The 27,387-nt window shown below is 36.3% G+C and overlaps 3 protein-coding genes and 1 long non-coding RNA gene across 11 annotated transcripts in view; 2 read left to right on the top strand and 2 right to left on the bottom strand.

The window, feature by feature from the left end:
• The window catches only part of LOC115066241 (uncharacterized), a 34,367-nt gene extending 29,481 nt beyond the window's left edge, over positions 1-4,886 (bottom strand). The window contains exon 1 of the long non-coding RNA XR_007421973.1: positions 3,563-4,886. This is a non-coding gene — a long non-coding RNA (uncharacterized LOC115066241). The remainder of the gene's footprint in view (positions 1-3,562) is intronic.
• LOC109579336 (cholesterol 7-desaturase nvd) overlaps positions 1-27,387 on the top strand; it is a 202,416-nt gene that overhangs the window by 110,162 nt on the left and 64,867 nt on the right. For all 8 annotated transcript variants that reach the window (XM_049450086.1, XM_049450080.1, XM_049450085.1 and 5 more), the window contains one exon: positions 20,445-20,571. In XM_049450086.1, coding sequence (XP_049306043.1) covers positions 20,445-20,571 — 127 coding nt within the window. The remainder of the gene's footprint in view (positions 1-20,444; positions 20,572-27,387) is intronic.
• On the top strand, positions 7,099-8,682 carry LOC125776666 (uncharacterized). The gene is made up of 2 exons (XM_049450161.1): positions 7,099-7,561; positions 7,620-8,682. The coding sequence occupies exons 1-2, from the start codon at positions 7,258-7,260 to the stop codon at positions 8,426-8,428; spliced, it is 1,113 nt and encodes a 370-aa protein (XP_049306118.1). The 5' UTR covers positions 7,099-7,257; the 3' UTR covers positions 8,429-8,682.
• Positions 26,394-27,387, bottom strand: part of LOC125776636 (uncharacterized) — a 502,262-nt gene continuing 501,268 nt past the window's right edge. The window contains exon 2 of the mRNA XM_049450076.1: positions 26,394-26,877. The gene's annotated coding sequence lies outside the window, so the exon portion shown is untranslated. The remainder of the gene's footprint in view (positions 26,878-27,387) is intronic.

Here is a 27,387-nt window from a genome sequence, read left to right as displayed (position 1 = left end):
TTGAGGGTTCTACAAGAGTATGCTCCGGTCTTGAAACCTTCTGAAAGCCGCCGCATCTTTTCGTAGAATTTTCAAGCATTACCCCTGTCGGCCAGCTAATCAAGCACTTCGTATTCACGCATTTCGGCCTCTTTCTTTTTCTGTCTGCAAATGCGTCTCGCTCCCCTCTTTAACTCTCGGTATCTATGCCATCCCGCACGAGTTGTGGTCGATCGTAACGTTGCGAGGTAGGCAGCCTGTTTTCTCTCCGCTGCGACACGGCATTTCTCGTCGTGCCAGCTGTTCTTTTACACTTTCCGAAAACCAATGGTTTCGGTTGCAGATGTACGTAAGGAGTTTGAAATGCTGTGGGACGTTCCCTTATACCGAGTTGTTGACGAGTGCTCTCAGAGAGCAGGAGTGCAAGCCGAGTATAAAATCGTTCGGCTGTCTGTTGTGATTGCAGTTTCTCGACGTAGAACCTTCCTTGTGTTTGCTGGCGTGCGTTTTTTGCTGGACAGGGGCGGGTGCGAATCTTAGCTGCAACAAGATAGTGGTCCGAGCCGATGTTAGGACCTCGGAGCGCACGCACATCTAAAATACTGGAGACGTGTCTTCCGCCTATCAGAACATGATCGATCTGGTTGGTAGTTTTTCGATCCGGAGACAGCCAGGTAGCTTGATGGATCTTCTTATGCTGGAATCTAGTACTACAGATAACCATATTTCGGGCCCCGTCGAAGTCGATCAGCCTCAACCCATTTGGGAATGTTTCCACGTGGAGGCTGAATTTACCGACCGTAGTGCCAAAGATACCTTCTATACCCACTCTGGCGTTAAAGTCGCCAAGCACGACTTTGACATCGTGGCGGGGGCATCTCTCATAAGTGCGCTCCAAGCCCTCATAAACGCTTTAATGCGGATTCTGGCTAGACGTTCATTCACCGGAGTGATAGTACTCGGCGACGGAGTCTCTCTCCCACCACGAATCCAACACCAAACTTGCGCTCCTTTATTTGGCCACTGTACTAAATGCCACAAGGACCTACTCGTATCTGTCCTCGTCCCGTCCATCGCATTTCTTGAACGGCGGTGATGTCAGCCTTTATTTTCACGAGGACATCAACCAGCTGGGCAGCGGCACCTTCCCAAAAAAGGGACCGGACATTCCAGGTACATGCCCTCAAATCATAGGTCTTAATTTGTTTGCCATGATCGTCATCAAAAGGGGGTTTCTCATCCGAGGCTGTTGTTGATTTTTCATTGGGAGTATTTTTACACGTGGCGATCCCAAACCCAGCACACAACCCTATTCAGGGGAAGTTTCGCCTTCTCACTTTAGCTCGCCTTCAAACGGATGTTCTTAGGTTACCCAGAAGATACTTGGTCAAAGACCGGAAGTCGTGAGCTGCTTGAGTCATATGTAAAAGAATCGTTTCTGGCCACTCCCAAGTGAATGGCGATCAGAGAACTTTCCTCACTTGCGTGAACTTCTACACATGACTCAATCCTCCGAGTTATGGTTTAGGATTAAAAAAAAAAAGAGCTTTGACCTTTTTTTCACAACCGTCTTTATTAAACTGAATCTTAAGACTGACCTAATTGACATTGCTTTATATGTATGTTTATAGTTCAGCTGACGTTGTCATAACAGGCAGAGAACGTTTATCATAGAAAAGGTTCACGGCGCGGAGAGCGTAAAAATATTTTTGGCTAACTCGGCAGAGCTGGAAGAGTTTCACCACAGACAAATTATAAGCGAGTTTCAGCACGAAAATAGCAGAATTGAGCATTTTCAGTCTTAAATGAGAAAAAAAATGCTAATTCCAATGTAAACAAATTTATGCGTACAGATTCGTTTATTTCCTATGCGCTACCAACTCGGCATATAATTTATATATGATCCGTATATATTTGCTATCAAAGCATATACTAAGTACATAAGTATGTACATAGTTATATTAAAATTTACCTATTTTATGATGAATTCCATAAGAACTTTGCAAATATGTACATTAGGGTGATTCAAAAAATAATTTTTTTTTTTTTCAATTGGTACTCGCAAAAACAGGTTCCTAGACACCTCTAAGAAAGCCTCTCCAAATATGAGTTTTTAATTGTAACGGGAAGGTCCTCCGCCTAACGGTTTTCTATTTTTTCTTATTATCAGATAGAAAAATGTATATCTCGCTTCCAACTACTTGAAAAAATATCTTGTTAATTAGGTTTTGTAGGAAATTGAATGCTCTAAAATATTTTTTTCATTGAGTTATAAAATTTATAAGAAATTAATAATGTTCCCAAAAATAATCAAATTTTAACTGTTAATATCTTTTAAACGGTTGGGTTTACGAAAAAATCATAAGAGACCATATTTTAGAGCATTCAATTCACCAGGCAAAAATCATAATATGGTCGAATTGTTGTTTCCACTTTTCAATATAAATATTTTATAGATGATTCTAAGAAAGAAATGAATAAAATCTTTTAAATTGAAACTAAATCTAAATTAATATCCGAACCATAGAATTGACGTGAGAGATCTTGCATCTCTTCTTTTGACACTCTTTCGTCAACAGCAGAAATATGTTCCATTTCCTTTTGCACTGTAGCGGACAAAAATGCTTCTTTTTTCCGAGATTCGAGCGATTGGACAAAAGAATTGAGTGCATGCCCAACTTCCATTGCATTCATATTGTCGCTTTCCACTGCTTTAACTGTTCTGTTGAAAATAGATGCCTGCATAAGAAATTAAAAAGAAAGTTATTGGTGCCTGACACATTTCATTTCCATTAACCGATACTTACTTGATCACGAAGGAAAAGCAGCCACATCTTGGCCCTTGGATCTTCAAAAAATAGTAGCAAAGAATTTGGGGTGTTGGTATCTCCCAAAAAATACTCCTTAAGGCCATCAAAAATTCTTAATATTGAGTCGACTGATGACAACAAGCCTAGGAAACGAGTTTTGCTGTAACCTATTAGTTTTTTATATTCCACATCCACGGATTCACAAAATTTTTTAAATTTTGCGACACGCACGGTGAACAAACAGAAATGTGAATAAATTTTGACTACAATCATCTCCACATCAAAAAGCATTTTGTCGCAAGCTTTTTTTAAAGTATTGTGAACAATATGCGCTGCACATCCAACGCCAATCAATCCAGGATAAAGCTGCTTCAGTTTGTAGAACACATTATTTGTGCCGGTTCGATTAACGTTGCCAAAATTACACGCCGCGTTATCTCCACAAAACGCAACTAGTTTCTTATTTATGTTCAATTTGTTCATAGCGGTATTCAGCAAATTTACAATTATTTCGAAACTTTCTCCATGTGCATCTACCAAGTCTATAATTTTCACTTTGACGCCATCCTTTTCCGAAAAGAAGCGAACTAATATCGGAAACATTTTTGTGCTGGCATGATTAGAGGCGTCCGTCAATATAGTGAAGAAATGGCAGTCATTTAAAGGCCTAACTATTATGTGCATAAGCTAGCTTAAGCCAGCGTAAGCAACTGTCCGAATACACACAAATTGTATGTTGCAACTATAGGGTGATTTTTTAAGAGCTTGATAACTTTTTAAAAAAAAAAAAACGCATAAAATTTGCAAAATCTCATCGGTTCTTTATTTGAAACGTTAGATTGGTTCATGACATTTACTTTTTGAAGATAATTTCATTTAAATGTTGACCGCGGCTGCGTCTTAGGTGGTCCATTCGGAAAGTCCAATTTTGGGCAACTTTTTCGAGCATTTCGGCCGGAATAGCCCGAATTTCTTCGGAAATGTTGTCTTCCAAAGCTGGAATAGTTGCTGGCTTATTTCTGTAGACTTTAGACTTGACGTAGCCCCACAAAAAATAGTCTAAAGGCGTTAAATCGCATGATCTTGGTGGCCAACTTACGGGTCCATTTCTTGAGATGAATTGTTGTCCGAAGTTTTCCCTCAAAATGGCCATAGAATCGCGAGCTGTGTGGCATGTAGCGCCATCTTGTTGAAACCACATGTCAACCAAGTTCAGTTCTTCCATTTTTGGCAACAAAAAGTTTGTTAGCATCGAACGATAGCGATCGCCATTCACCGTAACGTTGCGTCCAACAGCATCTTTGAAAAAATACGGTCCAATGATTCCACCAGCGTACAAACCACACCAAACAGTGCATTTTTCGGGATGCATGGGCAGTTCTTGAACGGCTTCTGGTTGCTCTTCACCCCAAATGCGGCAATTTTGCTTATTTACGTAGCCATTCAACCAGAAATGAGCCTCATCGCTGAATAAAATTTGTCGATAAACACATTTCGAACCGAACACTGATTTTGGTAATAAAATTCAATGATTTGCAAGCGTTGCTCGTTAGTAAGTCTATTCATGATGAAATGTCAAAGCATACTGAGCATCTTTCTCTTTGACACCATGTCTGAAATCCCACGTGATCATGCATTAGGAAAATCCTAACCTCAAAAAAATCACCCGTTATAATGTGCTTTACATCAAGTTTCGTCAAGTTTTTTCAAACGTCATTTGCTTAAGGAAAATGCGAAACTGGTCGCATCTTCCGTACGGAATCAGCTGTTTTCGCTTTTTGTCAACAGATACATCATTTTGAATTTGAAGATGTAGGACGACGAATGTTTTATACAAAGTTCAGTCGAAAATACTGAAAAAAGAAATGTTTTTACGACAAAAAAAGATGCCTTTTATTTCAATCGCGTGTACTATAAATAAAAAAAATATATGTGGTCAATCCTCTTCATTTCTAGGAATCGTACAAAAAAACCGTCCTCTTCCTGTTTATTTCCCTCACTGAACATGACCGAACTCTATTTTTTAATTTCACTAATTTATGTTAATATGCATATTCCGTCTAAGACAGAAGTAAGCATTTTAATTGTTTTTAAATATTTTAATTTTCTAGTCATTTTTGCAAAATCCGGATGAAATATAAATGAAAACACGAATTGCTTATCAACCATTTTCTCTTCTGCATGTAAGTACATTATAGTCATTCAAAAGTCTACTCTCCGTTCCTTATGCATTTGACAGGCTTTTCGTTAATTTTTTGACAGTAACATACGGCTGCATATGCCTGCATATGTTAGGCCTTAAGTCTTTCTGGAGCTCTTGCAATACGAACGGTGCGAACACTTCGGTTGCGATGGCTTCGCATTTCGTTCGCGCACAAGAAAATTTGGACATTGCGAAACAACTCCGAATGATTTTGGAAGCGCAATAGGCCGAGCGAAAACTGTGATTAGAACTTATCTCATGAAATGCCCAAACGCCTTCACACGCCGCGATATGGGCATCTGTTCCGCTCAAAGTAGAACTTTTTAAATATCTATTGAGTATGTCGCTGGACGTGGCAGCGTGTAATGCATTTTGGTGATTTTTCGATTTAATTTGCGACTCAATATCTCGGCGACCACTGTGCATAATACTAAAACCCGTGTTGCACACTTCGCAAACGACATCACTTTTGGTCTTCGCTTTCTTAATAAACGAAAATTCTTCGCGCAATTTTTCGTTAAATATATTTACTCCACGTTTTCGCAACATTTTAAAAAAATAATACAACGTACACACACAATAGCGTCGCTTCCACAATATCACCTGTCAGCATAAATTCCACAAATTGTTGGTAGAAAATACATGAATAAATGTAAATAAGAAGAGCTTTAACATTAGTATGTAATTTCTCTTTAACACGAATAAATACAATACAAAGCATTCCACAAACGGCGTTGCCATAATGGCGAGTTTAACATAGTTAAAGCTGGGTAAATATATTTAATTTGCATTAGGGGTATTCATTCCATCGTCACGGGTGGGACACAATTGTATAGCAATTTTTTGTTGTTTTAACGCAAATTACGTACATCAATATTCTCCGTTTCAATTTACGTACATTTTCGTGATTTGCGCTAAAGCTTCGGTACACGGTACATGGCTCCAAATTTACGTACTGCACGTGTCATTTACGTACAGGTGGTCAGCATATGTATACATATATAGTATTTGCTTTGGTCATTAATCGTTTCGATATCATGTTAAAAGACCAAGCGGTCGTACATTTGCCCATATATGTATATGTATGTAATTATGTGTGCATGTAAACAAATATAAAAGAACCATACGCATAATGTTTGAAAATTTGTCTACATGCAACATATGCATGTAAATATGTACACTAGGGGTATAACTTTTTGCATTTTTTTGAAAAAAAACAATTTACATGGCATAACACGATGAGGAATAGTAAAAAAATGATAACTGCGTTTTTAGTTTTTCGATTTATTTCAAAAACTTCACGCAGAATTTAAATTGAAATTTCGTATGAAAATTTCATACATATGACAAGAAAAAACACCATATGAGATTATGTTCTTTTCTTTGTGTCTGTTTTGTTTTACTCTTCTACCGTTATTCGTCGTATTTTTGCATATGACAAAAATAGATAACGGTAAATTTGAGTAAATGCTTTATGAATGATTGAAACTTCGTATAAGCGTCGCGCCAGTCGCCTTTATTTAGCTGTCGGTCTCTCATTCAGTGCGTGGCGGCTGGAGTGAAAGTGTCTTTTTTAATTAACAATGTCTTTTAAAAAAAGTGGTGCTGAAGTTTTAAAAAATTCAAAACAATGGGAAAACAATTTAATAACATTTGAAAAATCTAAGAATAAGAGAAGAGAAATCAATAACATTGAAAACCCCTTGAGTGAATTGTGTAAGATTCCAAAACAGACCGTGATTATAGGAAGGTATAATGAATTAGCAAAAACGGAGAAATTGAAAAAGAAAAGATGCCAGATTATTTCAAACGAAATGATTGCCTTGTGGTCGAAACTAAACTTTCCGAGCATAACACGCATAGCTGCACAACGGAAGATAACAAAAGTTTTAAAGGATTATTCAACATTTTTAAAATTCCCGGATGGCAGAAATGTTACAATGGCGTTCAACAAATTATGTGATATAACTGATTTAAAAGGTGTCTGGCTAGGAACTGAGGACAAAAAGTTGTATGAACTCCAAACAACTACAAACGGAGAAGTTGGGTACACGACAGCTAAAGCAGTTTGTGTGCATCCCTCCAAAGCTGCGCTTTTAAGAAAAAAAAGTTCACAGCACCTCGTGTTTAAATAAAGTGGCGCTCAACACTTCAACATCATCAGCTGAATCTGTCGAGCAATCACATTCTCCACCTGTTGATGAATATAAAGCTCCTCTTCAAAGAAAAAGAAATGCGAAGTGTTCAACAAAAGCAGCAGTGACAATGGTAACAACAGCCCATGTAAGCACCAAAAATGCCGCTAAAATATGCAATGAATTGTCCAAAGAAGGAATAAATATAGCAACACCAACTCAAGCAGGTATTCACAAAGCGATGATTAAAGCAGCGCTGAACTTGGAAAAAAATTATAAGAATTCCTTAAGAGATGACATTTGGTGCATTCATTTCGACGGCAAGAAATTTGGGAAGAAAGAAGTGCAGGCCGTGGTGTTAACAAATGAAGCTAAGGAAGTAAGAATAGCGGCAATGGTTCTTGAAAACGGGAAAAGTTTGTCAATTTTTGAAGGTTTCTATTTAATAATATATTTTTAGAGCATTAATTAACTTTCTATAACTTTTTTAAGGAATAAGGAATGTATTGGATAAATTTAACCTTTGGAATTCCATTAAAATGATTGTTAGTGACACAACAAACATTAATACAGGGGTTAAAAGTGGAGTTGTTCGTTTACTGCAGAATTGTTTTCAGGAAAAACATTTGTCCCCACCGCAGTATATTGGATGCCAACATCATGTATTAGATTTAATTTTGAAGCATGTGATGAATGAAGTACTAGGTGGAAAGTCGACATCGCCAAACATCAGTTATGACATATTTACCGAATTGATTATGAACTACGAAAACCTAAAACAAAACTACAAACAAAACGAAGAAAAGTTGATCTTAAGATCTATTAAATGGCGTGATGACATGCAATTTTTATATGAACTAGGGCAATATTTTAAATATTATGAAGTAAACGACAAGTTCCCATACATAAAATTTAGAGTTTTACCAGCGCTCAGCAACGCTCGATGGAATTCTAGAGCTATATTAGCGATTTTAACGTTCATACTAATACCGGAACACAGAATACAACTTTTGCCAATTTGCCAATTCATATGCAGCGCATGGTATGATGCTTGGTTCTCGGATCACCGTTTTCATAACAATGATTTTGAAATATTGGAAAAATCCGTCAAGCAATTCGAAACTGCGCATAAGTGTTTTCTTAAACACTGGGTAAAGGAAGATTCTGCCATTCTGAATTTAAAAAGATCGAATATTTGCGCTGAAAGAGCCATCAAAGTTATTCAGGAAATTTACCCTTTTTGTAAATCTGAATATAGTTTAAATCTTAAGTTTATCTCAAATAATATCAAAATGAATTAAATAATGAACTAAAACGTATATTTATCATAAAAATGTATTTGTCTTGTACTTAAATTAGTCTTATTGCTTCTAAATCAAAATTTGTCTTCTTCTTCTTCGCATATAACATATGAATTTTTTCAATTTAAATTCTGCGTGAAGTTTTTGAAATAAATCGAAAAACTAAAAACGCAGTTATCATTTTTTTACTATTCCTCATCGTGTTATGCCATGTAAAGTAGGTGTTACAAAAATAGACTACCCCTAATGTACACTCAATGCTTCATGCGAAATTTCCGTTGACACGGACAACCAATGGCGAAGCTCACCTTTTTTGCTTTCATTTCAAAGAGTCAATATGTCGACGGACCGAAGGGGTTCAACACATCAATCTTATTCAATCCAAAATGATTTTTACTACCAATTAAAGACCAGTTTATTCTTTGCAAATGAAGTATGCTAATTTTATTGATTTTTTCTATTATTTATGGAAACTTAACAATTTTTCAATTTTAATAAAATGAAATAATATGTTTACAAAAATTAAATAATGCCGAATTACAAAATTGTCCATTTAAAATGGAAATTTCTCTCACGACTTATTGATTAAAATTAGTCATTTAATTTCACCTTCTTTTTTATACACAATTTAATCCATCTAGATTAACTGCAATATTTGTGTTTAAAAAAGTTAGGCTCTGTTGGCATGCTACTGAAAAAGAAAAAGAAAAAAAATTATCCTGAAATTATAATAATGAAAGAAAACTGAAAGTAGAAAAAAAACTGCAAATAGAAAAACCTGGAAATGATAGCATGCAAAACATTATAAAATGTAAATATTTATTTTATTAATTCATTACTAACCGGAAAGTAAGATGTTCTTATTCAAAGCATTCTGGCTTGCAACTTACTTAAGTTTTTTTAATTTAGTATCGCGCTTCCGATGTCGTTCCCTGTTTATCTCTTGCTTTTCAAACCATTTTGAATTTTTATATAGCAGAACAGTCACTAAATACTCTAATAGTTTCATTTTATGGGCGAAACCTGCATTGGTTGTATCAAACCATTGAGGAAAAACATTTTCCGTTTTTGTTTTATGGCGGACAACATCAGACTACGAACATTTAAATAGTGAACATATTTGTTGAAGAGCTTGACGTACCACATCATCTGCAGTCGACACACTTCGAAGACCCTATCACTAGGATTGACTAGCGTTAAGTCGCCGTCATCCTTATAGTTCTTAGCTCTGATTAGGGCCTCCGAATATAGCGTTAAATCGCTTTGTGTCTTCGTCATTGCTTTGGTGCATTTTTCGCAATGGATTTTACACAGAATTTTTTTCAGTATAATACCGCTTGATCTGGACGTCGGCTTTGTCGTCTTCTTCAACAAAATTTTCGTCTGGAATAGTGAAAGATTCCAGGACGAGCTGCTCAGATTCCTGTCCGTTTCCCTGTACATCTAGATAACGATCTTCGGGGCGTAGGTTCCAATCTAAATTTATGTCGTCATCATCCTCACAATTAGCCCCCTTATCTTGAAAATTTTGCCGTAAAATTTTCATCGAAATGAATCTACCTACAATATATTGTATCTCACTGGCAGAGGGATGGGTATTCATACACTGACTAGCACGGACTCTATAAAAAAAATTCTCCAACGCATCTTGATTAATTTTCCCAAGGAATATATAACTCAATTCCTCTTGATCCTTAAATAGCTCTTCGCTCAACTGAATCATTCCACCTATTGTGGAACAAAACCCACCAATACACCTGAAGCATGATTGTTTTAAAATATTTTATGTAATCATAGAGGCGTTGGACCTTCCCGGAATCATTCTTCAATAACGGATATTTCAGCGGATTTTTGGAAACAAAATTTTTACAGTCTAGATCATCGAAAAGATCATTCATTTTTTTTTAATAAATAGCTGCGTAGGCTGTGCACATTTTATTAAATATTCGTCGGAGCCGAATAGACTTTGGCTGTATGCCATTTCAATGCCAGCAGCAACCGAATTGCTCAGAACTTGAGTTGCACGATTCACGAACATTTTTTCAAACACGCTGGGATAAACGTGGGCCTCTGTAAGTTTTGGGCATATTTTAAAATGCGTATTGCTCTGATCGATAGAGTAAAGTTTTTGTATAACTTTGAAATTGACTATTCCATTTGGGGTTGAAATATCATATTTCATAAATGTATTACGGACGGACTTAAAAAGATGGCAATAGTCATATAAACAATATATTTTTAAACCTTCGTGCATAAAAAAAGGGTTTTCTTCAGTAACTTTTAACAAATTGAATAGTGAAGAATTGGAAGGTGCTTGATCGCAGACCTTTACGTTGAGATCTATTGACTTTAGTGATGCGATGTTTTTACTCAAACTTTCTTTCAATTCAGACGGAGCAAGTCCCGTCCCATGATCCACAAACCCATCAATAACATCCCTAACTCTATTGTAAGTTAGCTCGGACTTTACTGATATTTCATCGAATAACAAAACACAATTTCGTTCTAAAACGGACATTTTTTTGGAAATTTTTTCTAAATTTCCCAAGACATTGGCATCGATACCAGGGACAACATACCTAATGGGGCGCCAACGCCAAAGAAAACTCTTGCTTGGTAAAGCAAAACCTAAATCGTCACGCATGAAACTATATGATTTGGTGGACATATAATTAATGTTTTGTGCCAATGTCCTTTCATTGTCACTAAAAACAATGCGCTTGGTGACGATCATCCTAGTGAATGTTATAGCGTCAAAGCTTGAAGATACATCCGCAACTATTGCACGTTGTTCTAGGTCTTCATATTTTTTTTCTAAATCTTTAATCACCCCCTCTAACTCCTCAATGTTTTTATTTAATCTAAGCGCATTAGTTTGGTAATACCGTGCCGATCGAGCAATTCGTTCGCGACTGTCTAAAGCAGAGACTACGTCGTTATTTTGGGGTCCTAATCTTAATCTACTTCCCTCTAATATGAAATATTGTTCAAACTCTTTCAATGTTATGTCGTCCTCTTCTACTCCTACAGCTACTTTAGGACGTTCATAAGTCACAGTGACGGGTGGGCACACCCAATTAGAGTCAGCACTGGATGAGTTACGACTTAGTGCTGGCTCTAATCGTAAACATGGAAAAGCCCCAGGCAAAAGTTTGTATTTAGCGACAAACTGCGAGTCAAAATGATTTCGGCAAATAAAAAGGGTATCGGAAGGCGACACAACTAAGTTGCAAGCCTTTGCCCAACTCTACCGAATATCTTCTTTTTTTGGGAACTCGAAAATCGTTGCCCCTCTGGAAGCACAACTGCGAATGCAGCACTTTCTCCGTGGCAGTGGACCCGTCCACAAATGTGGAGGTTCTTCTTCGTATCCTAATTACATACAGAAAAAGTTTTGTTAAGTTTTCGTTATAAAATGGATAAATTTTGGTTATTATATCTGTCAGCGATTTCCATTTATATTTGATGATGCATTGGTTTGTATTTTAGGCGACGATATATATATTATTATATTTAAAGTTTTATTTTTTTTATGAGTTTTGGGTATGAAGTGGTTATAACGGGTGATTTTTTTGAGGTTAGGATTTTCATGCATTAGTATTTGACAGATCACGTGGGATTTCAGACATGGTGTCAAAGAGAAAGATGCTCAGTATGCTTTGACATTTCATCATGAATAGACTTACTAACGAGCAACGCTTGCAAATCATTGAATTTTATTACCAAAATCAGTGTTCGGTTCGAAATGTGTTTATCGACAAATTTTGTTCAGCGATGAGGCTCATTTCTGGTTGAATGGCTACGTAAATAAGCAAAATTGCCGCATTTGGGGTGAAGAGCAACCAGAAGCCGTTCAAGAACTGCCCATGCATCCCGAAAAATGCACTGTTTGGTGTGGTTTGTACGCTGGTGGAATCATTGGACCGTATTTTTTCAAAGATGCTGTTGGACGCAACGTTACGGTGAATGGCGATCGCTATCGTTCGATGCTAACAAACTTTTTGTTGCCAAAAATGGAAGAACTGAACTTGGTTGACATGTGGTTTCAACAAGATGGCGCTACATGCCACACAGCTCGCGATTCTATGGCCATTTTGAGGGAAAACTTCGGACAACAATTCATCTCAAGAAATGGACCCATAAGTTGGCCACCAAGATCATGCGATTTAACGCCTTTAGACTATTTTTTGTGGGGCTACGTCAAGTCTAAAGTCTACAGAAATAAGCCAGCAACTATTCCAGCTTTGGAAGACAACATTTCCGAAGAAATTCGGGCTATTCCGGCCGAAATGCTCGAAAAAGTTGCCCAAAATTGGACTTTCCGAATGGACCACCTAAGACGCAGCCGCGGTCAACATTTAAATGAAATTATCTTCAAAAAGTAAATGTTATGAACCAATCTAACGTTTCAAATAAAGAACCGATGAGATTTTGCAAATTTTATGCGTTGTTTTTTTAAAAAAAGTTATCAAGCTCTTAAAAAATCACCCTATATTTTTCGGTTATCATGCACTCATATTGAAAGAAAATTTGAGTTTTCGTAGTGTACTGTATACTTTACACTTTATTACGTAATATTATTATATAATATTACTTATACATATGTATATATAATATTATTATATAATATTACTAATACATGTATATAATATTACTTATTTGCTTAATATATTTAAAAAAGAAAATATCCATATGCATGAATAGAGAATTTTTTGCGAAAAAGAGGAATTTTTGCGAATTGCCTTATCATCACATGGCAGCGCTCCATTTCGTCGTAATTTTTGGTAAACAAATGAGGTTCAAACAAGTGTAAAATGTGATTTTTAAAATAAAGATTTTTTAGGTAAAAAACCTGCTAAAAGTGTAAAATGTAGATTTATTTAAAAGATTATAGTGCAATTTAATTAATTTGAAGTGAAAATGTGAAAAAGTGTGTTTAACCCTGGTCGAGACCAACGGTCTGATACACTTAGTCGAGACTTGACTGCCTTGTTCACGCTTGGCGTGGCAATAGCGTTCACAAAAAATGTAACATTTTGAGAAAAAATACATTTTTTCTTAACCTTTTAAAACGCTCTAGCGGCTAAAGTATTTGACCTAGATAAATATATAAACCAATTTGGACATGTAACGAACATGAAAACAGATAAATCAACCGTGCGAAATGATAGAAACATACCAAAGTTCCTATAATTTCATACAAAATATATGGGGTCTAGACAAGCACCATTGGTCTCGACTAAGGTGTAATATTATAATATCCTTTTTTCGCCCTTTTCGATACGATATCCTTGAATTTTTTTTTCTCAATTCTATAGACAATAAAATTCTAGGAAGCTACCTGGAAGCGCAAGTCGTTTGCTACACTCTAAATAACATTTAAAAACAAAATATGCCTGGCCAGACCCGTTGGTCTCGACGAGGGTTAATGTGGTGAAATAGCTCCTTGAAATGGTTCAATTTTGCGAATTTTTTAACTTTAAGGCCGAATATCTCCTAAACTAAGCGAAATCAGGAGGACTTCCTCTTTCCAACGGTACCTTCAAATCGCGGCGCCAAAGAAATCGGAATTGTGCCCTTATTACTACAAAAAATATTTTGGCAGATTTTATTGTTAGTAATGTGTAAATATTTGGTTGATAATATTGACACATCCTAATACTGTCCACTACACCTAGAAACATTCAAACGTACTCTGCACAATGCGCAACACACACACACACTTCACTTGACATCGCTCTGCCCGCGCATCGCTCATAGCATACTTATTTTAAATATTTGCATACTTATGTACATATGTATTAATGTATGTACTTTTTGCAAAAAATAATAATATTTCTGTTATCGAATTTAAAAAGTGCACTTAACCCATTAAAGACACTGCCGTTATTGTTTACACTTTCATACATACATTTGTATAATACATGCACAAAGTACTCACCAAGATTAAGGGTGGGCACAGCTCCTGCCTTCAATTTCTTCACACCCACTGCACTTCGTTCGAAGTGCTTAATGCAAACAAATGCATTGCGGGTGGGTAAATCCTGCGTTGGTGGGATCAGTAAATTTTCCACCCACTTCTGCAACTCCTCCTGCTTCCTAGGGAATAAAAAGAGTCTCCCGAGAGATTCTGATGTGTACTCTCGAACGCGACACTTTCTTAAATTTTTGTTACTTATTTTTTGAAAAATCGTATAAAATCGATTTGGCGATCTTTCCGCGACGAAATTCATTTAGAACTAAAATTCCGTTGACGATTTCTTCTTCAACTTTCATTTTTGGCGCAATTTCCCCAGTAAAAGATATATTATTATATATTAAGTATGTAAAGGGTGATTTTTTAAGAGCTTGATAACTTTTTTTTAAAAAAAAACGCATAAAATTTGCAAAATCTCATCGGTTCTTTATTTGAAACGTTAGATTGGTTCATGACATTTACTTTTTGAAGATAATTTCATTTAAATGTTGACCGCGGCTGCGTCTTAGGTGGTCCATTCGGAAAGTCCAATTTTGGGCAACTTTTTCGAGCATTTCGGCCGGAATAGCCCGAATTTCTTCGGAAATGTTGTCTTCCAAAGCTGGAATAGTTGCTGGCTTATTTCTGTAGACTTTAGACTTGACGTAGCCCCACAAAAAATAGTCTAAAGGCGTTAAATCGCATGATCTTGGTGGCCAACTTACGGGTCCATTTCTTGAGATGAATTGTTGTCCGAAGTTTTCCCTCAAAATGGCCATAGAATCGCGAGCTGTGTGGCATGTAGCGCCATCTTGTTGAAACCACATGTCAACCAAGTTCAGTTCTTCCATTTTTGGCAACAAAAAGTTTGTTAGCATCGAACGATAGCGATCGCCATTCACCGTAACGTTGCGTCCAACAGCATCTTTGAAAAAATACGGTCCAATGATTCCACCAGCGTACAAACCACACCAAACAGTGCATTTTTCGGGATGCATGGGCAGTTCTTGAACGGCTTCTGGTTGCTCTTCACCCCAAATGCGGCAATTTTGCTTATTTACGTAGCCATTCAACCAGAAATGAGCCTCATCGCTGAACAAAATTTGTCGATAAAAAAGCGGATTTTCTGCCAACTTTTCTAGGGCCCATTCACTGAAAATTCGACGTTGTGGCAGATCGTTCGGCTTCAGTTCTTGCACGAGCTGTATTTTATACGGTTTTACACCAAGATCTTTGCGTAAAATCTTCCATGTGGTCGAATAACACAAACCCAATTGCTGCGAACGGCGACGAATCGACATTTCACGGTCTTCAGCCACACTCTCAGAAACAGACGCAATATTCTCTTCTGTACGCACTGTACGCATTCGTGTGGTTGGTTTAATGTCCAATAAAGTAAACTGAGTGCGAAACTTGGTCACAATCGCATTAATTGTTTGCTCACTTGGTCGATTATGTAAACCATAAATCGGACGTAAAGCGCGAAACACATTTCGAACCGAACACTGATTTTGGTAATAAAATTCAATGATTTGCAAGCGTTGCTCGTTAGTAAGTCTATTCATGATGAAATGTCAAAGCATACTGAGCATCTTTCTCTTTGACACCATGTCTGAAATCCCACGTGATCTGTCAAATACTAATGCATGAAAATCCTAACCTCAAAAAAATCACCCTTTATGTATATGGGGTATTCCATACCAAATCGACCACTTTTGAACCCGACCCTTTTAGATTTTGCTGAAACTTATCCATCCTTTTCTACTCTTTGAAAAACATTTTTGAGAATTTTTTCAAAATTTTTTGTCCTACTTCAAAAAAGTTATGAATTTTTCTATTTTTTGCTAAAAAAATGGCTTTTTTATATTCAAATAGCCATAACTTTTGTAGAAATTGACTTTTGGGGACCATTTTTTTTTTTAATTTTTGTTTTTGAATGAACTTTTCGAAAAAATACTCGAAAAAAATTTAACACGATCAATTATATAAAATAATCGTTTTTTTTAAGTAAAATCTTAATTTTTATTTTTTTGAAATTTCGCCATTTTTGTTTTTTGTTTTTTTTTTCTCAAAAAAAACTTCAATTAATTTGGCAACTATCCCTGCTAATCCCGGAGTCGGCCGAGTTTTTTTAATATTTTTTTTTATTTATTTAAAATTTTTTTTAATTTTTTAAATAAAAAAAATATAAAAAAAATCGGCCTACTCCGAGATTAGCAGGGATAGTTGTCAAATTAATTGAAGTTTTTTTTGAGAAAAAAAAAAACAAAAAACAAAATAGGCGAAATTTCAAAAAAATAAAAATTAAGATTTTACTTAAAAAAAACGATTATTTTATATAATTGATCGTGTTAAATTTTTTTTCGAGTATTTTTTCGAAAAGTTCATTCAAAAACAAAAATTAAAAAAAAAAATGGTCCCCAAAAGTCAATTTCTACAAAACTTATGGCTATTTGAATATAAAAAAGCCATTTTTTTAGCAAAAAATAGAAAAATTCATAACTTTTTTGAAGTAGGACAAAAAATTTTGAAAAAATTCTCAAAAATGTTTTTCAAAGAGTAGAAAAGGATGGATAAGTTTCAGCAAAATCTAAAGGGGTCGGGTTCAAAAGTGGTCGATTTGGTATGGAATACCCCATATATACTATATGTATATTAGACTTAGAAAAAAATCTAACTACTTGTATATAGTATACAAAAACTTTTCCAATCAAAAAGCAGAATAACCTCATTATGTTTCATTTTGGCGCAATTTCCCCCGTAAAAATATGTACAGATATGTATGTTAGCTTTAGAAAAAGTCATATATGTAGCATACAGGAACTTCTCCGCCAACCAGAAATCACCTGCATATAAATACACATGTACATATGTATATTGCCCTGCATTGGTTCTCTTTTATTTACATTAACATGTTATTCCTCATAGACTCTAAAAACCCCTAAATTGCTGTTAAAGTGGTGAAACACGCTCAGAATTTGTATGTGGTGAAACTGGACCATCTCGACCGAGTTATTTTTACGTTCTTCGCGCCGTCAACCTTCTCTATGATAGACGTTCTCTGTTGTAATAATTTGATGTTTGATTTCATGCGTAAAAGAAAGTTTATTTCCTTCTTTGAAAAATAATTCGTTAAATTCTTGCAATAGATCTGTTATCGATTGATTTTCTTCGATGTTTAAATCAGCGTTTGAAAAACTACGCTACTCCCATAGCATTTCATTTTACTCTTGCTACCGCTCTCACTTTGTCGGGAGCCACAGCATAGCCTTAGCATAACAATGTAAAAGAAGTGCTCTACTCTGCTCCGAGTTTTGTTAGGTAAAAAACTATAGCAGGAGCGGGAGCAAAAAATTAAATTCTGCGCTATGCTCTGGCGTAGCGGTAGCAAAAAATTGGGAGCAGAGCTAATGAAAATTTTCATGTGCTACAACTCCCGCATGTGTTTGTTGTTTTTTTTCTTTTTTTGCTATTTTCTGTCATAATATTTGAATTAATTGAATAATTCAAACAAAAAAATGTTATGCAAATCATTTTAGCACTTGTTGCGTCAAGTGACTTTATAAATCTAAAATCAAATATTTTAAGAAATATATTAATAAAGTCAATTAGATAATAATTGAATAAATTATACATATATATTTTTTTATTATGTAAAATATTTACCATTTATTTACCTTGGAAATACCATACAAAAACTTCCTTGAAATATTTAGCCCTAAATATTAACATTAAAAACTGGACCAAGGAATGTAAAAATTGTCCATAGAAAATACACGACAATCCTGATTTTTTATCTTTAAAGGTATTTTAAGGCATCGCTTGACTTTAGACCAGTGGTCGGCATGAGAGGATCTGTCACTGTGTTGGTGAGCACGAAAAAAAAGTAGCCCAGTGAGAAATTGGAATTAAAATCAAGCAAATTTTATAAATAGTTAATAGTATTATGAAAATTAACAAAATGTCTTTTAAGGATATATTCCCTTTTATCTTTTAAAGACTTGGAACATAAAAGGCATTTAATATCATAAAATATTTCTCGCAGGGCATATTTGGTTTTGCGCTATAGTCTTGCGCGATGTTAATTCGTTGCTGGCTCGACAACGACTGAACGATAGAGCGTAAACGTACGTGTGAAGTTAGTTTGCACAATTGTGCTAAGAAATGCCGACCACTGCTTTAGACGCATGTTTCTCAGAATTGATCACTCTTCTTCTTCACATTTCGTGCGAATGCGAATTTCTTGGAAAAATCAAGTTTAGAGCCCCGTAATACCTCGCCGGTGTGAGTTTCGACTTTGTTGCTGTGGGCACTTTTGTAGAGTGAACAATTCTGAGAAACATGTGTCTAAAGTCAAGCGATGCCTTAAAATACCTCTGATCTGTAGGAATTTAAAGATAAGAAATCAGGATTGTCGTGTATTTTCTATGGACAATTTTTACATGCCTTGGTCCAGTTTTTAATGTTAATATTTAGGGCTAAACATTTCAAGGAAACTGAAAAAAAATAATAGTTAAAAAAAAACACCCTAATGTATATAAAAAAGGGGAAAGTAATGTAGTTAAAATTAATTTCGAAAATTCATAGGATTGAGTATTGTAATACATTAGGAATAGATGATGTTTTTGGTAATATAAAAATGGTAAATATTTTACATAAAAAAAATATATATATAATTTATTCAATTATTATCTAATTGACTTTATTAATATATTTCTTAAAATATTTGATTTTAGATTTATAAAGTCGCTTGACGCAACAAGTGCCAAAATGATTTGCATAACATTTTTTTGTTTGAATTATTCAATTAATTCAAATATTATGACAGAAAATAGCAAAAAAAGAAAAAAAAAACAAACACATTCGGGAGTTGTAGCGAATGAAAATTTTCATTAGCTCTGCTGTGCTACCGCTCCCAATTTTTTGCTACCGCTACGCCAGAGCATAGCGCAGAATTTAATTTTTTGCTCCCGCTCCAGCTATAGTTTTTTACCTAACAAAACTCGGAGCAGAGTAGAGCACTTCTTTTACATTGTTATGCTACGACTATGCTGTGGCTCCCGGAAAAGTGATAGCGGTAGCGATAGCATAGCAATAATTCTAGAAATTTTGCTGCTACGGAGTAGTAAATGAGAACCCTGGTTATTTTATGTTGGACAGGTAATATTTCGGCCTGCCCTAGTTCACTACCACACCAATTTGCTTCGCTTCCGTAACCATTCTGGAGAAAGCAGAACTAACGGTGCGGTTGTTGAGACCAATGATATAGATGTCATCGGCGTACGGCAGCAGTTTACACTCTTATAGAAGACAGTACCTTCCCTAATTTGTTCTGCAGCAAGAATTATTTTCTCCGAAAGTAGGTTGAAGAAGTCGCACGAAAGGGAGTCGCCTTGTGGACACGTGTGCTTTATAAGCTACCTGTACAGATTCTATCAGTCTATATAGTCCGAATTGCTCCACGTGTTCAAAGTACATTGAAGACTCTGTGCATTTATTATTTTATTGCCATCGTTTTTTAAGTACAAGGTACTTTCTAATTTAAGTACTCAAAACTACATTCGGCATTATTGGTAGAGAATTAGGAGCGTAAAAATTAAATGTAAACTTTAATTAAATAAAATAGAATTGTTATTTTTCATTAATCTATTTTTGGGCAATGGCAGACATCATAGAAATTGGAGTACAAATTAACACAGAAATCAACAATAACAATTTATATATATCGCTCATTTGCTGCAAGACCGGCATAAGTCAAAAAAATCGATTCGCCAGAAAACGCGTTTAAAGTTTTCAACTTACTACAACCTTACACGGTGACTCCAACCTTACACCTCTTCTCAAGCGGAGCATATAAGAGGTATTCATATGAATTTTTCACTCAACATGAAGTATGATATAACGAACAATTCTGCAGCATTAACTCCAAAATCACGTTTTTTGAATTATGCCGGTCTTGCAGCAAATGAGCGATATGTTATAGTAAATTTATAGTTGCAACCTTTACATACTCTCGCAATATAGTGAACAGAGTTATAACTGCATATTGTCTCTTTACAGAAATACCCGAAAACGGCGCCGATTTCGCCCACTTCTCTGCAGTCCACAAAACGTGTTTGCTTGTGAGTGAGCAAATTTCAAACAAAAGTTTATTGTTTAAGTATGTGCAACATCGCTGGGAGGCCGAGTAAGTGTTGAATGATAAATAAATAAATTTTTGAAGTTTCCACAGTTTGAAGCTTAAAAAATTAGACTGCAAATTAACATTTTTACCGGTCGAGGAACGTTTTAAAACACTTATAACTTTCTACTCCGAACAAATGACACTTCTTTTAAACTAACAAAATGTACTATATAACATAAAACTATGTTTCTAATTTTTCAATACAACTTTTACTGGTCCGACAACTTGTAACCTGTTTTTATGATTTATCTGTATTTTTCTTAATCAGCCATTAGTGAATCTGTTGTTGCTTTACAATATTACTTATGTACAAGTGAGTTACGCACAGTGGCGTAACTATACCGTTTGAGGCCCGTGGCAAATTCATCGAATGGGCCCCCTGCCCTCCCACTTCCCCAATATATAAAGAAGCTGAACCAACAACAATAGTATTTTTTTATTTTATAATATTTATTTATACACTTTTATTTGTAAGAGTTAACTAATAAATCACTACGTGAAGTAGGTACATACAAACTTTATAATTATAATTTCTTGATTTTCTAATTATTCACTTTTAATTAAAGGTACCTAATTTAAAGTACATATTGAACTAAAATCACAATTTTATTTTAAGTACACAATTTTAATTATTAAAATTCTTTTCTTCGGATTTTCTGTTCAGCAAAAGTGTTAATGACATCATCAAAGTTCAAATTTCGGGCCATAGAATTTTCGATGGATAGAATAGCCAAATTGCTTAACCTTTCTTGTCCCATAGAATTTCTTAAATAAGTTAATGATGATGTCTTATACACGATAGAATACGTTCACTTTAAACAAGCTTTCAGGATCTTGGAGACGTTCATCCTCACAAATTTCATCAAAATGACGTTTCACTTTTCTCTGACGAGTTTTAGGAAATTCGGGGTTTATAGACCATTTAACTGCAATACTATTTGCTTCCGTTTTTAAATCTTCAAATTCATGTCGATACTTTTCAAGTTCTTCTAGACAGACTTGCAAACGCTTTGAAGCATTTGAAAGATCGATGGCTTTAGATTGAAGTGCTTTAGAAGCCGCGTCTATGGTTTGTAAGACTTTGCAATGGAAAACCAGCAACATAATAAAATTGTAGTTCTCTACCTTCTTCTTTAGCAAGATAGCTTCATTTCTCTCATCGGATTTGAAATTTGATAAAATGCTTTTTGTTAGCGCTTTTTGAACATCAGCAAATCGAACCTTTAAAGCAAACATGGCATCAAAGCGTCCTGCCTATCTAGTTGGATTCATTGTTTTTAATGTTACTGAATTTGATGATACAACGTTTTCTCCTTTTTTGTTGTCAGATATAAAACTAGATAATATATTCCATCGTCTAATACTATGGCCAAAAAAATTATAAATTTGTTGCACAGTTTCGAATAATGTTTGTATTTCTATGACCTCTTTTACTGCATCATTTACTACCAAGTTTAAATTATGAGCAGCACAATGGACATACACTGCATTTGGCTCTATATCTCGTATGAGTTTTTGAACTCCGTCATAAGTACCTTTCATGGTATTAGCTCCATGGTACCACGGCACTTATTCAGAGAAATACTTTTGTCATTTATGGATTTTATTATCTGCTTGGATATTGCTAAGGCAGTTTGATCCTTAACCTCATGAAATCCTAAAAATGACTTTAATTACGAGCGCCTTTGGAGTTCCATTTTCATCTTTCTCGATTACACAGTAACGGTAAAGTTCTCATAATTGATCTGGTTTGGAAATATCTTGAGTAGTATCAAACAAAATGGAATAAAACGGTGCGGTGACTATTTCATTTACCAGAGCATTTTCCACTTTTTGAACCAGAACAGCAATGAGCTCATTTTGTATTTTTGGACTTAAGTATTTAATCTGGCCCTTAGGTTTGCTTAGCAACTCTTGTAAAATAGGATCGTATTTGGCTAATAACTCAACAATACTCAAAAAATTTCCTTTTGGACCAGAATCGTTGCCATATACCATTTCTTTATGGCCACGAAAAGCTAAATTACAGGTTCAAAGTGTCAGAGTAACATCAAGGAGTCTAGTGAGTACCTGGCGCCAAAAAAATGTTACTCTCTTGATAATGGGCTCTTGCTCTTCATCTAGTGTTCCATGTAACTGCCACTGTCGATGTACAAAACATGAATGCAAATGTTCTTTCGATGTCTCATGTCTTTCTATGGCTTCCACAATATGTTTCCAATCATCATAGCCTTCCATCCAAATATTTTGTATATTTTTAGATGCCCTATTTGCGAATAACCAACATGGTTCACAATATGCTTTTTGAAGCAATAGAGAATAGGACAGCCATGTGCGTTCTAACTTTACGCCAGATTTAGAAACAGTGTAATAATATTTATCTAAGAAAGATCTATTGTTACTATCCCTTAAAAAGGGGCCTTTTGGTTTACAGTGTCCGTTTTCGATCACAAACCGTTTTACTTGATCATTGAGTTCTTTAAAGTTATCTTTAGCAGTAACATGCGGTAAAGATTTTAATTTTTCTATATCCAAACATGATTCATTTAAAGATTTGCTCGTACCTGGTTGTGGTTGCTCTGAATCTAAATACTCACTGTTATCGGGCCCTGCGATATTGACACTTATGTCATCATTTTCTGCCTTTCCGTCGCGCTGTTCATTTGATTCTTCTTGTATACTATCTTGATTATTAAAGTACTGACTTATTTTAGGTAACTTTTTATTTTGTTCTTCAGACTCCTTCTTTCGCTTTCGTTTTTCGCTTCCACTCTGATACTTTCTAGAACTAAACCGCAAAAAGTTTGTAATAATACTATAGTTTTTATTTATTGAAAAATCTACTTAATTGCTAACAAATGCCAAAAAAGCGACCGTAAAAATGTTTATAACGAAAGTCCACCGATTGTTCAAAGTTCAAATCAAGTGTGAAAGAACGATGAACATAGGTACCGAAATAGTTTTGGTGGTTACGAATGCCAAAATAGTGAATTGATTTTGAAATGCGCGATGAGAATCATTATTTTAAATAATAATTTCGTAACTTGTGATTTCAAACTTTACTACCGATACCTACCGACGATGTAAATGATTAATGTTATGGGTAGATTAAAAATTAAAATAATTGTAATAGTATAAATTATTTTAAATATTAGAATAAAATTCTTATCGAGTAGACATTGTCAACCTATTTTCACAATTAACTAATTAAATATATTGTTGCGAATTTACTCCTTGCTAGTTTCACTTTACTAGGTTCGTATCTCTGGACTGACAAATAAAACCAAAAGCCGTTTAATTCACTTCAACAAAATCTCTTTATTTTACAACTCGTCTACACTATATCAGTTTACTCTTAGCACTGGTTGATTACGTTGGCGCTGCCACGGCTTATATAGCCACGCACTTCTCGCTGATGCCGACGTGTCCTTCTAGAATATTGCGTCTGGAAATTACAAGAACACAATGCTATACGGCGCCAAATGCAGACAAGCAGACAGCCGCGGCGCCAGACTCAGCATTTGTTCAAGCAGACAAAAAGACAGCTGCGGCGCCAGATGTCTATTGTTTCGACAAGCAGACAGCCGCGGCGCCAGATGTCAACAACAAAACAAATGCTATTCCATATACCTACAGCTATTGTTCATAATAAGGGATGCATATAGCAATACAAATACAACTTAATACTACTTTTGTAACACTGCCCTCCACTAAAGCCTAATCATCCCGATTAGGCACAAATCCTCTTGAACCAAATGGGGCGAGCCTCTCCAAATGTACTACTTTCATTTTACATCGTGCCTTTCCATTTCTTTGTATGCGGTATACCACGTCATTAAGTCGTTTCATCACCATATAGGGTCCTTCCCAGGCTGTCTGCAGTTTCGGGGACAAGCCTTTCTTTCGAAGTGGATTGTACAACAGGACCAGATCACCTTCTTCAAAATCTTTTGAATTTGCCGCTTGATCGAACCGGTTCTTCATCTTATTGCTCATCAGATGCGTATGCTGTCTTACCCTTAGATGCAATTCATTCACTTCTTCCTTTAAGGCAGAACAATAATCTCCATCATTTCTTACAGCTGTAGGATTCGTTCCAAACTTAAAATCAGCAGGGAGTCGCAAATCAGATCCGAAAATAATCTTTGTTGGCGTGTAACCAGTTGTCTCGTGCTTCGCTGAACGATACGCCAGCAGGAACATCTGGATGCACTTGTCCCAATTCCGTTGATCTTTATCAACGATTTTCCGCAGATGTTCTTCGAGCGTTCGGTTGAATCTCTCCACCATTCCATCTGATTGTGGATGTAACGCTGTTGTCCGTGTCTTGTGGATGCCCAATAATGTACAGACTTCTTGGAAAATGGAAGATTCGAAATTCCTGCCTTGATCTGAGTGTAATTCGACGGGCACTCCGAACCTTGTTATCCAATTTTCTACAAACGCTTCAGCTACTGTCTTCGCTTCCTGGTTTGGTAAGGCATATAATTCTGGCCATTTACTGAAATAGTCCATGACAACCAGTAGATATTTGTTTCCGGCCGTACTGGTTGGGAACGGACCTGCAACATCCATTGCGACTCGTTCAAATGGTGATCCCACGTTGTACTGTTCTAGCCTACCGCGACTTTTGGCTTTAGGACCTTTAGCTGCCATACACTCTACGCAATTACTTATCCATTTTGCTATGGAATCTCGACAATCGATCCAGTAGAACCGTTGTTTAATCTTCTCTATAGTTTTTGTAATTCCAAGGTGCCCTCCACTAGGCCCATTGTGATATTCTTTCAATACTTTCGGGATCATGGACGCTTTCCCAGGTACGATGAAGGTATCCATTAACGAGGTTTATGCTGTTCCATTGGACCCAATATGCTTTTGCAGTTGGACTCTCGCTACTTATTTGCTCCTTTGGTGGTCGTACGATTGATTATGATGCGGTGAGGAGTCCAATCATCTTCAGGTTCTATATTCAGTAATCGCACGTCGATTATACCTTCTTTTCCTTCTGATTTGGAGCAATGTTTACATTCCAGTGGACAAGGGCGACGTGATAATGCATCCACATTTTTGTGGTGAATCCCCTTTCGATGTTCCGTTTCGAAGTCGTAATTCTGTAATCTTTCGATCCATCGTGCAATTTGGCCTTCCGGATTCTTAAATAATAACCATTTTAATGCTGCATGATCAGTCCTCAGCAAGAATCGTTGTCCATACAAATACTTGTGGAAATGTTTTACACATTCCACCACAGCTAGTAGTTCTTTTCGCGTCACACAGTAGTTTTTCTCTGGTTTCCCGAGCACTCTGCTGTAATACCCAATTACTCTTTCTTGTCCGTCGATGAGCTGAGACAGGACACCTCCAATTCCATAAGCGCTCGCATCTGTATCCAGGATAAATTTCTTTCCAGGTATTGGATAAGCTAACATCGGCCCCGTACAAAGTAGTTCTTTCAGCTGCTCAAACGCTTTTTCTTGTTCCAACTGCCATACAAACGGGCGATTCTTCTTTGTTAAATCATGTAAACTTCTAGCCACGTTCGCAAATCCAGGTACAAAACGGCGGTAATACGTGCATAAGCCAAGGAAGCTGCGGAGTTCATGTATGTTGGTGGGTCGAGGCCAATCTTTGACTGCTTTAATGTCATCAAGATACACCAAACATGTCTTCCAGTTGAGTCCTTTTAACACATGTTCCATCAGTCGCTCGAACGTTGCAGGCGCATTACATAACCCAAATGGCATCACAGAGAATTCCCATAGCCCGTCGCCCATACTGAAAGCGGTCTTTTCACGGTCACGTTCATCAATCTCGAATTGCCAATATCCACTTTGTAGATCTAATGTAGAAAACCATTTCGCTCCAGACAAGGTGTCTAATGTATCGTCGATTCTCGGTAGAGGATAACTGTCTTTCTTTGTGACATCATTCAACTTCCTATAATCTACGCAGAAACGGGTGCTACCATCTTTCTTTTTAACTAAGACGATAGGTGAGCTCCATGGACTTATTGAAGGTTCGATTACACCGTTTTTGTGCATGTCTTCAATAATTTTGTTAGCATCCTCACGTTTTGCTAGTGGAACCCTACGCGGAGCTTGTCGGATTGGTTTAGCGTCTCCGGTATTTATGCGATGTTTGACAATGCTGTTTCTGTTGTGACCGTTCGCATCGTGCTATTGCACTTATATTCTGGCACTGCCCAATTACTGCTCCTTTCTTCAGACTTATAGGCGTGTTGAATTTATTCACTACTCTGACCGGAATGGTGGCGTCTTCTCTAGTTTTCACAAGCGTTCTTCCTACCTATCCACAATTCTTCAGTCCCACCTCCTCCATTCACTTTAGCCCAAACAATCGCCTCAGATTTTGGTGGAATACTCTGATTATCATCAACAATCACCCTCTTACTTTCAACGTCGGTCACATATTCGGTGTTTATAGGCATCTCCATGTTCTGGCAAAACAGCATTTGCTTGTTTAAATCCAAAGTAACCCCGTGATCAATCATGAAATCTACTCCCATTATAATTTCACCCGTGATTTCTGCTACGATGAAGGTGTGATTAACTTCCAGGGTACCAATCATCACTTCGCAAAACACTTTTCCCGCGACAGCTGCTTCCTCCCCGGTGGCCGTTCGAAGCTTGCAACCGACTAATGGTTCAACCGTTCCTCTTACCACATCCGGTCGGATAATTGAATGTGTGGCACCAGTATCCAAAGTAAGCGTTGACAGTCGTCCATTTACGATGCCGTTGATAGTAAGATTGTTGTCATGGCGACCTATTTGTGATATCGAGATGGCGGGGCAAA

The sequence above is a fragment of the Bactrocera dorsalis genome, chromosome 2 (genome assembly GCF_023373825.1).
Source record: "Bactrocera dorsalis isolate Fly_Bdor chromosome 2, ASM2337382v1, whole genome shotgun sequence".
In the NCBI taxonomy this organism is placed as follows: domain Eukaryota; kingdom Metazoa; phylum Arthropoda; class Insecta; order Diptera; family Tephritidae; genus Bactrocera; species Bactrocera dorsalis.
Note: the sequence above shows the minus strand (reverse complement) of the source record. Positions and strands in the feature narration are given on the sequence as shown.

Coding starts and splice junctions, on each gene's coding strand:
- LOC125776666 (XM_049450161.1), top strand. CDS start 7,258: ATGGTAACAACAGCCCATGTAAGCACCAAAAATGCCGCTAAAATATGC. Junction 7,562..7,619: donor AAGTTTGTCAATTTTTGAAG/GTTTCTATTTAA, acceptor AACTTTTTTAAG/GAATAAGGAATGTATTGGAT.